Source organism: Panulirus ornatus, chromosome 1 (genome assembly GCF_036320965.1).
Source record: "Panulirus ornatus isolate Po-2019 chromosome 1, ASM3632096v1, whole genome shotgun sequence".
In the NCBI taxonomy this organism is placed as follows: Eukaryota; Metazoa; Arthropoda; class Malacostraca; order Decapoda; family Palinuridae; genus Panulirus; species Panulirus ornatus.
This window is the reverse complement of record NC_092224.1, coordinates 49,892,105-49,908,995: the sequence shown is the minus strand read 5'-3', so window position 1 is coordinate 49,908,995 and position 16,891 is coordinate 49,892,105. Positions and strand designations below refer to the sequence as shown.

The window sequence follows — 16,891 nt, the reverse complement described above, 5'->3', positions numbered from 1 at the left end:
GTTTATCAATTACAGACGCTCTCAAAAGACCTCAACAGAGTTGGAATAGTTAATGACTAGGATGGAGAGATAATTAAGATGATCCCACGGGACCACAATTTAACGATGGAAGTCATTTCCTGGGTTCATTTATCAGCGTTTTTGTCAAGTATTCTACTCCATTAAGAGAACTCTACACACAAAGAAGTGTCATCACTGGTTCCGTGACGTGCGATCGAGATTCTCTTTAACAAGGGTTCACATGTAGACCAGGGGACCAAGTTATATCTTAGGTTGGCTTTGTTGAGATGTAATTAGCTTGTTAATTTAAGTTAAGGTTAGGTTAGTTTACGTTTAGGTTAAATTACGTTGGCTTGAGTCATGGTATAGTTAGAACGCAAAATATCCCATGCCTTTCAAAAATTAACAAAGCTTTTCTAACTTGTGCAAGATAAGACGATGAAGTGAAGTTTAGGAAGTGATTGCTACACTGATAAAAACGTACACTAATAAGAATAATCAATATACAAGTATACCTGCAAATAAATTCATTAGATATACAGGAGTGCACTAATAAGACGGCAAACCAAATGTCATACATGTTTACATGTATACTGTGATGAAAACTAGATAGAGACTACGAATATGTTGATTATGTATATTATTATTTTTTATTTTTTATTATACTTTGTCGCTGTCTCCCGCGTTTGCGAGGTAGCGCAAGGAAACAGACGAAAGAAATGGCCCAACCCCCCCCATACACATGTATATACATACGTCCACACACGCAAATATACATACCTACACAGCTTTCCATAGCTTACCCCAGACGCTTCACATGCCTTGATTCAATCCACTGACAGCACGTCAACCCCGGTATACCACATCGCTCCAATTCACTCTATTCCTTGCCCTCCTTTCACCCTCCTGCATGTTCAGGCCCCGATCACACAAAATCTTTTTCACTCCATCTTTCCACCTCCAATTTGGTCTCCCTCTTCTCCTTGTTCCCTCCACCTCCGACACATATATCCTCTTGGTCAATCTTTCCTCACTCATCCTCTCCATGTGCCCAAACCACTTCAAAACACCCTCTTCTGCTCTCTCAACCACGCTCTTTTTATTTCCACACATCTCTCTTACCCTTACGTTACTCACTCGATCAAACCACCTCACACCACACATTGTCCTCAAACATCTCATTTCCAGCACATCCATCCTCCTGCGCACAACTCTATCCATAGCCCACGCCTCGCAACCATACAACATTGTTGGAACCACTATTCCTTCAAACATACCCATTTTTGCTTTCCGAGATAATGTTCTCGACTTCCACACATTCTTCAAGGCCCCCAGAATTTTCGCCCCCTCCCCCACCCCCACCCCCATATATATATACATATATATATATATATATATATATATATATATATATATATATATATATATATATATATATGTATATATATATATATATATATATATATATATATATATATATATATATATATATGTATATATATATATATATATATATATATATATATATATATATATATATATATGTATATATATATATATATATATATATATATATATATATATATATATATATATATATATATATATATATATATATATATATATCCCTGGGGATAGGGGAGAATGAATACTTCCCACGCATTCCTCACGTGTCGTAGAAGGCGACTAAAGGGAGCGGGAGCGGGGGGCCAGAAACCCTCCCCTCCTTGTATTTTAACTTTCTAAAAGGGGAAACAGAAGAAGGAGTCACGCGAGGAGTGCTCATCCTCCTCGAAGGCTCAGATTGGGGTGTCTAAATGTGTGTGGATGTAACCAAGATGAGAATAAAGGAGAGATAGGTAGTATGTTTGAGGAAAGGAACCTGGATGTTTTGGCTCTGAGTGAAACGAAGCTAAAAAGTAAAGGGGAAGAGTGGTTTGGAAAGTCTTGGGAGTAAAGTCAGGGGTTAGTGAGAGGACAAGAGCAAGGGAAGGAGTAGCACTACTCCTAAATCAGGAGTTGTGGGAGTATGTGATAGAGTGTAAGAAAGTAAATTCTAGATTGATATGGGTAAAACTGAAAGTTGATTGAGATAGATGGGTGATTATTGGTGCATATGCACCTGGGCATGAGAAGAAAGATCATGAGAGGCAAGTGTTTTGGGAGCAGCTGAATGAGTGTGTTAGTGGTTTTGATGCACGAGACTGGGTTATAGTGATGGGTGATTTGGTTTAAAAAGCGAGACATACATAAGTATACGTATGTAAGTAGGAGAGATGGCCAGAGAGCGTTATTGGATTACGTGTTAATTGATGGACGCACGAAAGAGAGACTTTTGGTTGTTAATGTGCTGAGAGGTGCAACTGGAGGGATGTCTGATCATTATCTTGTGGAGGCGAAGGTAAAATTTTTGTGGGGGTTTTCAGAAAAGAAGAAGAACGTTGGGGTGAAGAGAGTGATGAGAGTAAGTGAGCTTGGGAAGGAGACTTGTGTGAGGAAGTACCAGGAAAGACTGAGTACAGAATGGAAAAAGGTGAGAACAAAGGAGGTAAGGGGAGTGGGGGACGAATCGGATGTATTTAGGGAAACAGTGATGGCTTGCGCAAAAGATGCTTGTGGCATGAGAAGCGTGGGAGGTGGGTTGATTAGAAGGGGTAGTGAGTGGTGGGATGAAGAGGGTAAGATTATTAGTGAAAGAGAAGAGAGAGGCATTTGGACGATTTTTGCAGGGAGAAAATGCAAATGAGTGGGAGAGGTATAAAAGAAAGAGGCAGGAGGTCAAGAGAAATGTGCAAGAGGTGAAAAAGAGTGCAAATGAGAGTTGGGGTGAGAGAGTATCATTAAATCTCTGGGAGAATAAAAAGATGTTTTGGAAGGAGGTAAATAAAGTGCGTAAGACAAGGGAGCAAATGGGAACTTCAGTGAAGGGGGCTAATGGGGAGGTGACAACAAGTAGTGGTGATGTGAGAAGGAGATGGAGTGAGTATTTTGAAGTTTTGTTGAATGTGTTTGATGATAGAGTGGCAGATATAGGGTGTTTTGGTCGAGGTGGTGCGCAAAGTGAGAGGGTTAGGGAAAATGATTTGGTAAATAGAGAAGAGGTAGCAAAAGCTTTACGGAAGATGAAAGCCGGCAAGGCAGCAGGTTTGCATGGTATTGCAGTGGAATTTATTAAAAAAGGGGGTGACTGTACTGTTGAGTGGTTGGTAAGGTTATTTAATGAATATATGATTCATGGTGAGGTGCCTGAGGATTGGCGGAATGCTTGCATAGTGCCATTGTACAAAGGCAAAGGGGATAAGAGTGGGTGCTTAAATTACAGAGGTATAAGTTTGTTGAGTATTCCTGGTAAATTATATGGGAGGGTATTCATTGAGAGGGTGAAGGCATGTACAGAGCATCAGACTGGGGAAGAGCAGTGTGGTTTCAGAAGTGGTAGAGGATGTGTGGATCAGGTGTTTGCTTTAAAGAATGTTTGTGAGAAATACTTAGAAAAACAAATGGATTTGTATATAGCATTTATGGATCTGGAGAAGGCATATGATAGACTTGATAGAGATGCTCTGTGGAAGGTTTTAAGAATATATGGTGTGGGAGGCAGGTTGTTAGAAGCGGTGAAAACTTTTTATCGAGGATGTAAGGCATGTGTACTTGTAGGAAGAGAGGTGAATGGAAGAGTTTTGGAAAGAGGAGCAAGTATGCAGTCTGTTGTGGATGAGAGAGCTTGGGAAGTGAGTCAGTTGTTGTTCGCTGATGATACAGCGCTGGTGGCTGAGTCATGTAAGAAACTGCAGAAGCTGGTGACTGAGTTTGGTAAACTGTGTGAAAGAAGAAAGTTAAGAGTGAATGTGAATAAGAGCAAGGTTATTAGGCACAGTAGGGTTGAGGGTCAAGTCAATTGGGAGGTAAGTTTGAATGGAGAAAAACTGGAGGAAGTGAAGTGTTTTAGATATCTGGGAGTGGATCTGGCAGCGGATGGAACCATGGAAGTGGAAGTGAATCATAGGGTGGAGGAGGGTGCGAAAATTCTGGGAGCCTTGAAGAATGTTTGGAAGTCGAGAAAATTATCTCGGAAAGAAAAAATGGGTATGATTGAAGGAATAGTGGTTCCAACAATGTTGTATGGTTGCGAGGCGTGGGCTATGGATAGAGTTGTGCGCAGGAGGGTGGATGTGCTGGAAATGAGATGTTTGAGGACAATGTGTGGTGTGAGGTGGTTTGATCGAGTAAGTAATGTAAGGGTAAGAGAGATGTGTGGAAATAAAAAGAGTGTGGTTGAGAGAGCAGAAGAGGGTGTTTTGAAATGGTTTGGTCACATGGAGAGAATGAGTGAGGAAAGATTGACCAAGAGGATATATGTGTCAGAGGTGGAGGGAACGAGGAGAAGTGGGAGACCAAATTGGAGGTGGAAAGATGGAGTGAAAAAGATTTTGAGTGATAGGGGCCTGAACATGCAGGAGGGTGAAAGGCGTGCAAGGAATAGAGTGAATTGGAACGATGTGGTATACAGGGGTCGACGTGCTGTCAATGGATTGAACCAGGGTATGTGAAGCGTCTGGGGTAAACCATGGAAAGTGTGTGGGGCCTGGATGTGGAAAGGGAGCTGTGGTTTCGGTGCATTATTACATGACAGCTAGAGACTGAGTGTGAACGAATGGGGCCTTTGGTGTCTTTTCCTAGCGCTACCTCGCACACATGAGGGGGGAGGGGGTTGTTATTCCATGTGTGGCGACGTGGCGATGGGAACAAATAAAGGCAGACAGTATGAAATACGTACATGTGTATATATGTATATGTCTGTGTGTGTATATACATGTGTACATTGAGATGTATAGGTATGTATATTTGCTTGTGTGGAAGTGTATGTATATACATGTGTATGCGGGCGGGTTGCGCCATTCTTTCGTCTGTTTCCTTGCGCTACCTCGCTAACGCGGGAGACAGCGAGAAAGCAAAATAATAAAAAAAAAGAAATAACATATATATATAGAGAGAGAGAGAGAGAGAGAGAGAAAGAGAGAGAGAGAGAGAGAGAGAGAGAGAGAGAGAGAGAGAGAGAGAGAGAGAGAGAGAGAGAGAGAGAGAGAGAGAGAGAGAGAGAGAGAGAGAGAGAGAGAGAGAGAGAGAGAGAGAGTGATGCTCTGTGGAAGATATTAAGAATATATGGTGTGGGAGGCACGTTGTTAGAAGCAGTGAAATGTTTTTATCGAGGATGTAAGGCATGCGTACGTGTAGGAAGAGAGGAAAGTGATTGGTTCTCACTGAATGTAGGTTTGCGGCAGGGGTGTTTGATGTCTCCATGGTTGTTTAATTTGGTTATGGATGGGGTTGTTAGGGAGATGAATGCAAGATTTTTGGAAAGAGGGGCAAGTATGCAGTCTGTTGTGGATGAGAGGGCTTGGGAAGTTAGTCAGTTGCTGTTCGCTGATGATACAGCGCTGGAGGCTAATTCATGTGAGAAACTGCAGAAGCTGGTGACTGAGTTTGGTAAAGTGTGTGAAAGAAGAAAGTTGAGGGTAAATGTGAATAAGAGCAAGGTTATTAGGTACAATAGGGTTAAGGGTCAAGTCAATTGAGAGGTAAGTTTGAATGGAGAAAGACTGGAGGAAGTGAAGTGTTTTAGATATCTGGGAGTGGATTTGGCAGCGGATGGAACCATGGAAGCGGAAGTAAATCATAGGCTGAGAGAGGGGGCGAAAATTCTGGGAGCGTTGAAGAGTGTGCGGAAGTCGAGAACATTATCTCGGAAAGCAAAAATGGGTATGTTTGAAGGAGTAGTGATTCCAACAATGTTGTATGGTTGCGAGGCGTGGGCTATGGATAGCGTTGTTCGCAGGAGGGTGGATGTGCTGGAAATGAGATGTTTGAGGACAATATGTGGTGCGAGGTTGTTTGATCGAGTAAGTAAATATAGGGTAAGAGAGATGTGTGGTAGAAAAATAGTGTGGTTGAGAGAGCAAAAGAGGGTGTTTTGAAATAGTTTGGTCACGTGGAGAGAATGAGTGAGGAAAGATATGTATGTCAGAGGTGGAGGGAACGAGGAGAAGTGGGAGACCAAATTGGAGGTGGAAAGATGGAGTGAAATAGATTTTGAGTGATCAGGGCCTGAACATGCAGGAGGGTGAAAGGTGTGCAAGGAATAGAGTGCATTGGAACGATTTGGCATACCGGGGCTGACGTGCTGTCAATGGATTGAACCAGGGCATGTGAAGCGTCTGGGGTAAACCATGGAAAGTTGTGTGGCGCCTGGATGTGGAAAGGGAGCTGTGGTTTCGGTGCATTATTACATGACAGCTAGAGACTGAGTGTGAACGAATGGGGCCTTTGTTGTCTTTTCCTAGCACTACCTCGCACACATGATGGGGGAGGGGGTTGTTATTACATGTATGGAGAGGTGGCGATGAGAATGAATAAGGGTAGACAGTATGAATTATGTACATGTGCATACATGTATATGTCTGTGTGTGTATGTATATGTATACGTTGAGAGATATAAGTATATATATTTGCGTGTGTGGACGTATATGTATATACATGTGTATGTGGGTGGGTTGGGCCACTCTTTCGTCTGTTTCCTTGAGCTACCTTGCAAACGCGGGAGACAGCGACAAAGTAAAATTAAAAAATAATATATATATATATGTATATATATATATATATATATATATATATATATATATATATATATATATATATATATATATATATATATATATATATATATATATATATATATATACATATATGTATATATATATATATATATATATATATATATATATATATATATATATATATATATATATATATATATATATATATATATATATATATATATATATATATATATATATTCGATCATACTTAATCGCTGTTTCCCGCGTCAGCGAGGTAGCGCCAGGAAACAGACAAAGAATGACTCATCCACTCATATACACATATACACAGATAAGCGCCCATACACGCACATATACATACATATACATATACTTATCAACATATACTCATATATATACATATACATATCAACATATACATGTATCCATACATATACATAGACGTATACATGTATACACGGGTACATATTCAAACTTTCTATCCTTCATTCATTCCTGGCGCCACCCTACCCCACAGGAAACAGCATCACTACCTCATGCTTCATAGAGGTAGCTCCCCATCCACATTCAGGTCCATAGACCTTTCCATGATTTACCCCAGATGTTTCACATGGTCTAGTTCAGTCTATTGACAGCCCGTCGACCTTAGTATATCACATCGGTCCAATCCACTCTATTCCTTCCACGCCTCTCACCCTCCTTTATGTTCAGGCCCCGATCGCTCAAAATCTTTTTCAACCCATCCTTCTAGTTCCAATTTGGTCTCCCGCTTCTCCTTCTTCCCTCAACCTCTGACACATTTATCCTCTTTGTCATTCGTCTTTTTCTTTCAATATATCCAAAACATTTCAAAACACCCACTTCTGCTCTCTCAATCACACTTATTATTTCCCAACATCTCTCTTACTCTTTCATTACTTACTCGATCAAACCACCTCGCACCACATATTGTCCTCAAACATTTCATTTCCAACACATCCATCCTCCTTTGTACAACCCTATCTATAGCTCATGCCTCGCAACCATATAACATTGTTGGAACTACTATTCCTTCAAATATACCCATTTTAGCTCTCCGAGATAACGTTCTCACCTTCCACACATTCTTCATCGCTCCCAGAACCTTCGCCGCCTCACCGCCCCGTGAGTCACCTCCGCTTCCATGGCTCCACTCGCTGCTAAGTCCACTCCTAGATATCTAAAACACTTCACTTCCTCCAGTTTGTCTTCGTTCAAACTTACATCCCAATTAACTTGTCCCTAAACCCTGCTGAACCTAATAACCTTGGTTCTACTCACATCTACTCTCAACTTTCTCCAAACTCAGTCACCAACTTCTGCAGTTTCTTACTCAAATCAGCCACCAGAGCTGTGTCATCGGCAAGCAACAACTGACTTACTTCCCAGCTCCTCTCATCCCCAATAGACTGCATCTTCGCCCCTCTCTCCAAAAATATTTCATTTATCTCCCTAACCACCCCATCTATAAAAAAAGAATTAAACAAACTTGGGGACATCACACACCCCTGCCGCAGACCAACCTTCACTGGGAACCAATCACTCGCCTCTCTTCCTACTCGTACACATGCCTTATATCCTTGGTAAAAGCTTTTCACTACTTCTAGCAGCTTACCTCCCATACCATATACTCTTCACGAATTCCACGAAGCATTTCTGTCAACCCCAATCCTACATACAAATCCATCTGTTTTTCTAAGTATTTCTCACACACATTCTTCAAAGTAAACTCCTAATATTCACATCCTCTACGACTTCCGAAAACACACTATTGTTCCCTAGTCAGATGTTCTGTACATGCCTTCACCCCTCTCAATCAATACCCTCCCATACAATTTTCCAGGAATACTCCGCAAACTTATGCCTTTGCAGTTCGAACTCTCACCTTTATCAACTTTGCCTTTATACAATGAATGCAAGCATTCCACCAATCCTCAGACACTCCTTCATGATTCTTACTTATATTGAATATCATTGCAAACCAATCAACTACACAGTCACCCCCTTTCTTAATAAATTCTACTGCAATACCATCCAAACCCGCCGCCTTGCCAGATTTCATCTTCCGCAAAGCTTTCGCTACCTCTTCCCTCTTAACCAAACCACTCTCCTTGACCCACCCACTTCGCACACCACACCGACCACAACGCCCTACATCTGCCACTTTATCATCAAACACATTCAACAAACCTTCAAAATACTCACTCCATGTCCTCACTTCATCACTACCTTATATTACTCCCCCTCTTGCCTCCTTCACCGATGTTCCCGTTTGTTCTCTTGTCTTACGCACGTTGTTTACCTCCTTCCAAGCATCTTTTTATTCTCCCTAAAGTTTAATGATACTCTCTCACCCCAACTCTCATTTGCTCTCTTTTTCAACCCTTGCACCCTCCTCTTGACCTCCTGTTGCTTTCTTTTATACATCTCTCAGTCATTTGCACTCCTTCCTTGTAGATATCGTCGAAACCCCTCTCTTTTCCCTTTCATTAACAACTTTACTTCTTCATCCCACCACTCACTACCCTTTTTAATCTGCCCACCTTCCATATTTCTCATGGTATGTGCATCTTTTGCACATGCCATCACTGTTTCCCTAAATACATCCCATTCCTCACCTACTCTCCTCGCGTTATTTGGTCCCACCTTTTGCCATTCTAAACTTAATACAAATCTTCACCTTCTCCTCCACAATATAGTGATCAAACATCCCACCAGTCTCTCTTTTACACGCCTATCAATGAACACGTAATCCAAGAATCCCCTTTAATCATTTCTCCTCCTCACATACGTATACTTATGTATATCTCTTTTTAAACCAGATACTCCCAATCAGCAGTCCCTTTTTTGCACACAAATCCACAAGCTCTTCACCATTTCCATTCACAACACTGAATACCCCTTGTTCACCAATTATACCCTCAACTGCCACATTACTCACCTTAATATTCAAATCACCCATCACTAATACCCGGTCCCATGCAACAAAGATACTGACACCCTCACTCAGCTGCTTCCAAAATACTTGCCTTTCATGTTCTTTCTTGTCATGACCAGGTGCATAGGCACCAATAATCACTCATCTCTCTCCATCCACTTTCAGTTTTACACACATTATTCTAGAATTTACTTCCTTACATCATATCACACACTCCCACAACTCCTGCTTCTGGAGTAGTGCTACTCCTTCCTTAGCTTTTGTCCTCTCACCAACCAATGACTATACTCTCAAGAATTTTCCAAACCATTCATTTCACTCATAGCCAGAACATACATGTCACTTTCCTCAAACATGCTACCTATCTTCCCTTTCTTTTAATGTTGGTTACATCCACACACAGACACCTTAATCTGAGCCTTTGAGGAGGATGAGCACTCTCCACTTGAGTCCTGTTTCCACTTTTAGGAATTGAAATAAATATATAAATATATATATATATATATATATATATATATATATATATATATATATATATATATATATATATATATATATATATATATTCCCTGGGGATAGGGGAGAAAGAATACTTCCCACGTATTCCCTGCGTGTCGTAGAAGGCGACTAAAAGGGAAGGGAGCGGGGGGCTGGAAATCCTCCCCTCTCGTTTTTTTTTTTTTTTTTTTTTTTTTTTTTTTTTTTTTCCAAAAGAAGGAACAGAGAAGAGGGCCAGGTGAGGATATTCCCTCAAAGGCCCAGTCCTCTGTTCTTAACGCTACCTCGCTATCGCGGGAAATGGCGAATAGTATGAAAAAAAAAAAAAAAAAAAAAAAAATATATATATATATATATATATATATATATATATATATATATATATATGTATATGTATGTTGGAAAGGATCACAATTCTGCGCGTGATCAAGATATTCCTATGAGTCCACGGGGGAAACTGAAACACGATAATTTCCCAAGTGCACTTTCATGTAATAATCACATCATCAGGAGAGACACAAGAGAGAGATATAACAATCTGTTGATATACATCGAGGAGACGAAACTAGGACGCCATTTGGTAAACATGCGTTTATCGAAGACAGACAACGAGCGTTTATAAACTTTTCATTTTACAAATTTCATCAACGATAAAGTTTTCTAATTTGTATAGACCATCACCGGTATCAAGATTATAATTCTTTGTGTATTTATTGATAGAAGATTCAATGATATTTCTCGTGGTAGTAGACTTAGAGTTAATAACTGAAATGGTATTACTCCAGTCAATACAATGATCATAGTTTTTAACATGATTAAACAAGGCATTTGATTCTTGTACCGTTCTTATACTATATTTACGTTGCTTAAGTCTAACACAAAGATCCTTATCAGTCTGCCAACACAAAACTTATCACAATTTCTACATTGCACTTTATAGATGCAACCAGGAGAATTTTCTGGTGAATTCCTGACTAAGATATTCCTTATTGTATTATTGTTGGTGAAGGCAGCATTTACATTAAAGTATTTAAGCAACATGGGAAGTAAAGTAAAATTTATTATTAAAAGGGAGAACTAAAAGATTCTTGGTATTTCATTTTATATATATATATATATATATATATATATATATATATATATATATATATATATATATATATATATATATATATATATATTTCTTTTTTTTTGCTTTGTCGCTGTCTCCCGCGTTTGCGAGGTAGCGCAAGGAAACAGACGAAAGAAATGGCCCAACCCACCCCCATACACATGTATATACATACGTCCACACACGCAAATATGCATACCTACACAGCTTTCCATGGTTTACCCCAGACGCTTCACATGCCCTGATTCAATCCACTGACAGCACATCAACCCCGGTATACCACATCGATCCAATTCACTCTATTCCTTGCCCTCCTTTCACCCTCCTGCATGTTCAGGCCCCGATCACTCAAAATCTTTTTCACTCCATCTTTCCACCTCCAATTTGGTCTCCCACTTCTCCTCGTTCCCTCCACCTCCGACACATATATCCTCTTGGTCAATCTTTCCTCACTCATTCTCTCCATGTTCCCAAACCATTTCAAAACACCCTCTTCTGCTCTCTCAACCACGCTCTTTTTATTTCCACACATCTCTCTTACCCTTACGTTACTTACTCGATCAAACCACCTCACACCACACATTGTCCTCAAACATCTCATTTCCAGCACATCCATCCTCCTGCGCACAACTCTATCCATAGCCCACGCCTCGCAACCATACAACATTGTTGGAACCACTATTCCTCCGAACATACCCATTTTTGCTTTCCGAGATAATGTTCTCGACTTCCACACATTCTTCAAGGCTCCCAGGATTTTCGCCCCCTCCCCCACCCTATGATCCACTTCCGCTTCCATGGTTCCATCCGCTGCCAGATCCACTACCAGATATCTAAAAACACTTTACTTCCTCCAGTTTTTCTCCATTCAAACTTACCTCCCAATTGACTTGACCCTTAACCCTACTATACCTAATAACCTTGCTCTTATTCACATTTACTCTTAAATTTCTTTTTTCACACACTTTACCAAACTCAGTCACCAGCTTCTGCAGTTTCTCACATGAATCAGCCACCAGCGCTGTATCATCAGCGAACAACAACTGACTCACTTCCCAAGCTCTCTCATCCACAACAGACTTCATACTTGCCCCTCTTTCCAAAACTCTTGCATTTACCTCCCTAACAATCCCATCCATAAACAAATTAAACAACTATGGAGACATCACACACCCCTGCCGCAAACCTACATTCACTGAGAACCAATCACTTCCCTCTCTTCCTACACGTACACATGCCTTACATCCTCGATAAAAACTTTTCACTGCTTCTAACAACTTGCCTCCCACACCATATATTTTTAATACCTTCCACAGGGCATCTCTATCAACTCTATCATATGCCTTCTCCAGATCCATAAATGCTACATACAAATCCATATATATATATATATATATATATATATATATATATATATATATATATATATATATATATATATATATATATATATATATATATAGAAAAGACAGAAATACTAATAGTAGCTTTGAGAGAGAGAGAGAGAGAGAGAGAGAGAGAGAGAGAGAGAGAGAGAGAGAGAGAGAGAGAGAGAGAGAGAGAGAGAGAGAGAGAGAGAGAGAGAGAGAGAGAGAGAGAGAGAGAGAGAGAGAGAGAGATCAACTTACCCACGACGGAGATATGGAAGTAGAGCTTTTCTGGGAGTGGGGCAGTGTTGACCTGGCAGAGGTAGGGGCCCTGGTCGCTGGTGGTGAAGTTGTTAATGACTAGGGACCAGGAGGCGCCCCCATGTTCCTTAAGTAGCGACACCCGCTGGTTCTTGGTGATGACCACAGTGCCCACAGTCAGCACCGCTCGACCTGTCAGCCCGTAGTGCATCCACGCAACCTGCCAACATCAACCACCACTCTCACTCCTAGTCTGCCAACAACCATCACTCTCACTCCTAACCTGCCAACACCACCTGGTGTTTCATCATTACTTATCGGTAATAAAGCTAAAGACAAAAGCCTGATTGTGGGCGTTGAACTGGTGATCGGTATGAAGCTAAATCTCTGACTTCCGAAATGAATGACTGCAGAACAGGTGCACATACGCACAAACTGCACATAGGGTTATGTCAAATTCCTAACCTAATATACCCTTATCTCATCACCTTAGATATTTGATGTGCTACAGCAGGTCACTTATTACGCAAGTTAAGAACCTCGCTTAACTCCGGACCTGAAGAAACTCCCCATTCTTCGTCTCGCATTCATTCTTCATTTCCGCTTGATATGATTGCAAATATTTTACTCATAAGGAAAGCGTTCCTTTGCCCAGAGAAAGTGTAACAACTTCTCTTCTTCCGCAGATAAGTCTTTAAAGTCTTTCGCCAAAAGCATCTGTAACACTTGCCTCACTACTTTCCTTTTTCTCTTCCATTCCGACTGCATTATAGATGTCCCTCCTAATGATGAAGCAACTCTATTGGCTCTCCTCTCAACTTTAACTCCACCTTTGAAGACTCTAACACTCCCGCACCCTCTGTCGCACCTCTGTCTATGTTATTCTATGTCTTTTTCTATAATCTTTTTACGTACAGTTCTAACAGCAGTGTGTGTAAACAAAAGACATCTTCCCTCGTGTTTGGAAGGAAGGTGTTACACAATTCCTGTGCCTTAGAAGCAAGCACTAACATAGCCTACCTGTCCAGGAAGGGAGACCACACTGAAAATTCCAATCATCGTCTTGTTGCTCTGACCTCTACTATTGCTAAAGCTTCGCACAGAACATGCATCTCAGTCTCTTTTATCATCAATACGGACGGTTTTTGCAAGGCCAAATAATCCGGTGATATCTTCATCTACCTTGATAAAGTCTAGTCTTCTTCTCTTACGACTTGGGTCAGTGACCGAATCTTACGACACAAAAATGATAAAAACAAAAATCTGTCATTACGTTGATGCATCATCGTTACAACTTGCCAGTACTAATCTTAAAGGTCAGGTCGGAGGCCTGGTCTTCATGTCAAAGGGTCTCATGACCAGTGAGCAGTAACTGTAATAGTCTGTTAACAAATAACTATGTCATCCATCAGATGCGTCTATCGTGTCTTCAGTGAGGAAGCTGATTCCTCCTGCCGGGTTGTGGAGCAGCTACCGTATCTGCACCTGGAGGGAGTCAAGGACGACCCCAGGGCAGAGCAACTACCGTGTCTACACCTGGAGGGAGTCAAGGACGACCCCAGGGCAGAGCAACTACCGTATCTGCACCTGGAGGGAGTCAAGGACGACCCCAGGGCAGAGCATCTACCGTGTCTACACCTGGAGGGAGTCAAGGACGACCCCAGGTGTAAACAGCTACAACACTCCCATACCTACCTGAAATGTTCACATCATTTCCAACATCCGTCGGGGTTAAGTGTAACTTAAACGGCAAATCATCTTTAATTCTTACCACTTGTATCTTTAACCATTTCTGTCTAATCTATAACAAATTCTTCCCACGTATTTGATGAAATAGCTCTAGATATCATTCACGATCCTCCAAAGTATTGATCCTTACATGCTCACCAGGAAAGCCTCGCACATATCTAGTACACAGTGGCTCATCTGGTCATTACTATCATCATCATCAAGTCACTACTGTCTCCAGTAGCTCTCACTTCTCCAGCAACCTCTCCACCAACCTTACCACTGTTACACGTGTCACAACCAATCTCATCCGTATCAGTCACCAACATCGTCTCTAACACCACCCTCTCACCACCATCACCAACACCACCCTCTCACCACCATCACCAACACCACCCTCTCACCACCATCACCAACACCACCCTCTCACCACCATCACCAACACCACCCTCTCACCACCATCACCAACACCACCCTCTCACCACCATCACCAACACCACCCTCTCACCACCATCACCAACACCACCCTCTCACCACCATCACCAACACCACCCTCTCACCACCATCACCAACACCACCCTCTCACCACCATCACCAACACCATCCTCTCACCACCATCACCAACACCATCCTCTCACCACCATCACCAACACCACCCTCTCACCACCATCACCAACACCATCCTCTCACCACCATCACCAACACCACCCTCTCACCACCATCACCAACACCACCCTCTCACCATCATCACCAACACCACCCCCTCTCACCACCATCACCAACACCCACCCTCTCACCACCATCACCAACACCATCCTCTTCACCACCATCACCAACACCATCCTCTCACCACCATCACCAACACCACCCTCTCACCACCATCACCAACACCATCCTCTCACCACCATCACCAACACCACCCTCTCACCATCATCACCAACACCACCCTCTCACCACCATCACCAACACCATCTCTCACACATCACCAACACCATCCTCTCACCACCATCACCAACACCACCCTCTCACCACCATCACCAACACCACCCTCTCACCACCATCACCAACACCATCCTCTCACCACCATCACCAACACCACCCTCTCACCACCATCACCAACACCATCCTCTCACCACCATCACCAACACCACCCTCTCACCACCATCACCAACACCACCCTCTCACCACCATCACCAACACCATCCTCTCACCACCATCACCAACACCATCCTCTCACCACCATCACCAACACCACCCTCTCACCACCATCACCAACACCACCCTCTCACCACCATCACCAACACCACCCTCTCACCACCATCACCAACACCATCCTCTCACCACCATCACCAACACCATCCTCTCACCACCATCACCAACACCACCCTCTCACCACCATCACCAACACCACCCTCTCACCACCATCACCAACACCACCCTCTCACCACCATCACCAACACCATCCCTCTCACCACCATCACCAACACCATCCTCTCACCACCATCACCAACACCACCCTCTCACCACCATCACCAACACCACCCTCTCACCACCATCACCAACACCACCCTCTCACCACCATCACCAACACCACCCTCTCACCACCATCACCAACACCACCCTCTCACCACCATCACCAACACCATCCTCTCACCACCATCACCAACACCATCCTCTCACCACCATCACCAACACCACCCTCTCACCACCATCACCAACACCATCCTCTCACCACCATCACCAACACCACCCTCTCACCACCATCACCAACACCACCCTCTCACCACCATCACCAACACCATCCTCTCACCACCATCACCAACACCATCCTCTCACCACCATCACCAACACCACCCTCTCACCACCATCACCAACACCACCCTCTCACCACCATCACCAACACCATCCTCTCACCACCATCACCAACACCACCCTCTCACCACCATCACCAACACCACCCTCTCACCACCATCACCAACACCACCCTCTCACCACCATCACCAACACCATCCCTCTCACCACCATCACCAACACCACCCTCTCACCACCATCACCAACACCATCCTCTCACCACCATCACCAACACCATCCTCTCACCACCATCACCAACACCACCCTCTCACCACCATCACCAACACCATCCTCTCACCACCATCACCAACACCACCCTCTCACCACCATCACCAACACCACCCTCTCACCACCATCACCAACACCATCCTCTCACCACCATCTCCAACACCATCCTCTCACCACCATCACCAACACCACCCTCTCACCACCATCACCAACACCACCCTCTCACCACCATCACCAACACCATCCTCTCACCACCATCACCAACACCATCCTC

The 16,891-nt window shown here is 42.8% G+C and overlaps 1 protein-coding gene across 1 annotated transcript in view; it reads right to left on the bottom strand.

Annotated features, from left to right (window-relative positions):
* Positions 1-16,891, bottom strand: part of LOC139748986 (uncharacterized) — a 368,011-nt gene that overhangs the window by 349,444 nt on the left and 1,676 nt on the right. The window contains exon 4 of the mRNA XM_071662381.1: positions 12,811-13,030. Within this exon, the coding sequence (XP_071518482.1) occupies positions 12,811-13,030 (220 nt within the window). The remainder of the gene's footprint in view (positions 1-12,810; positions 13,031-16,891) is intronic.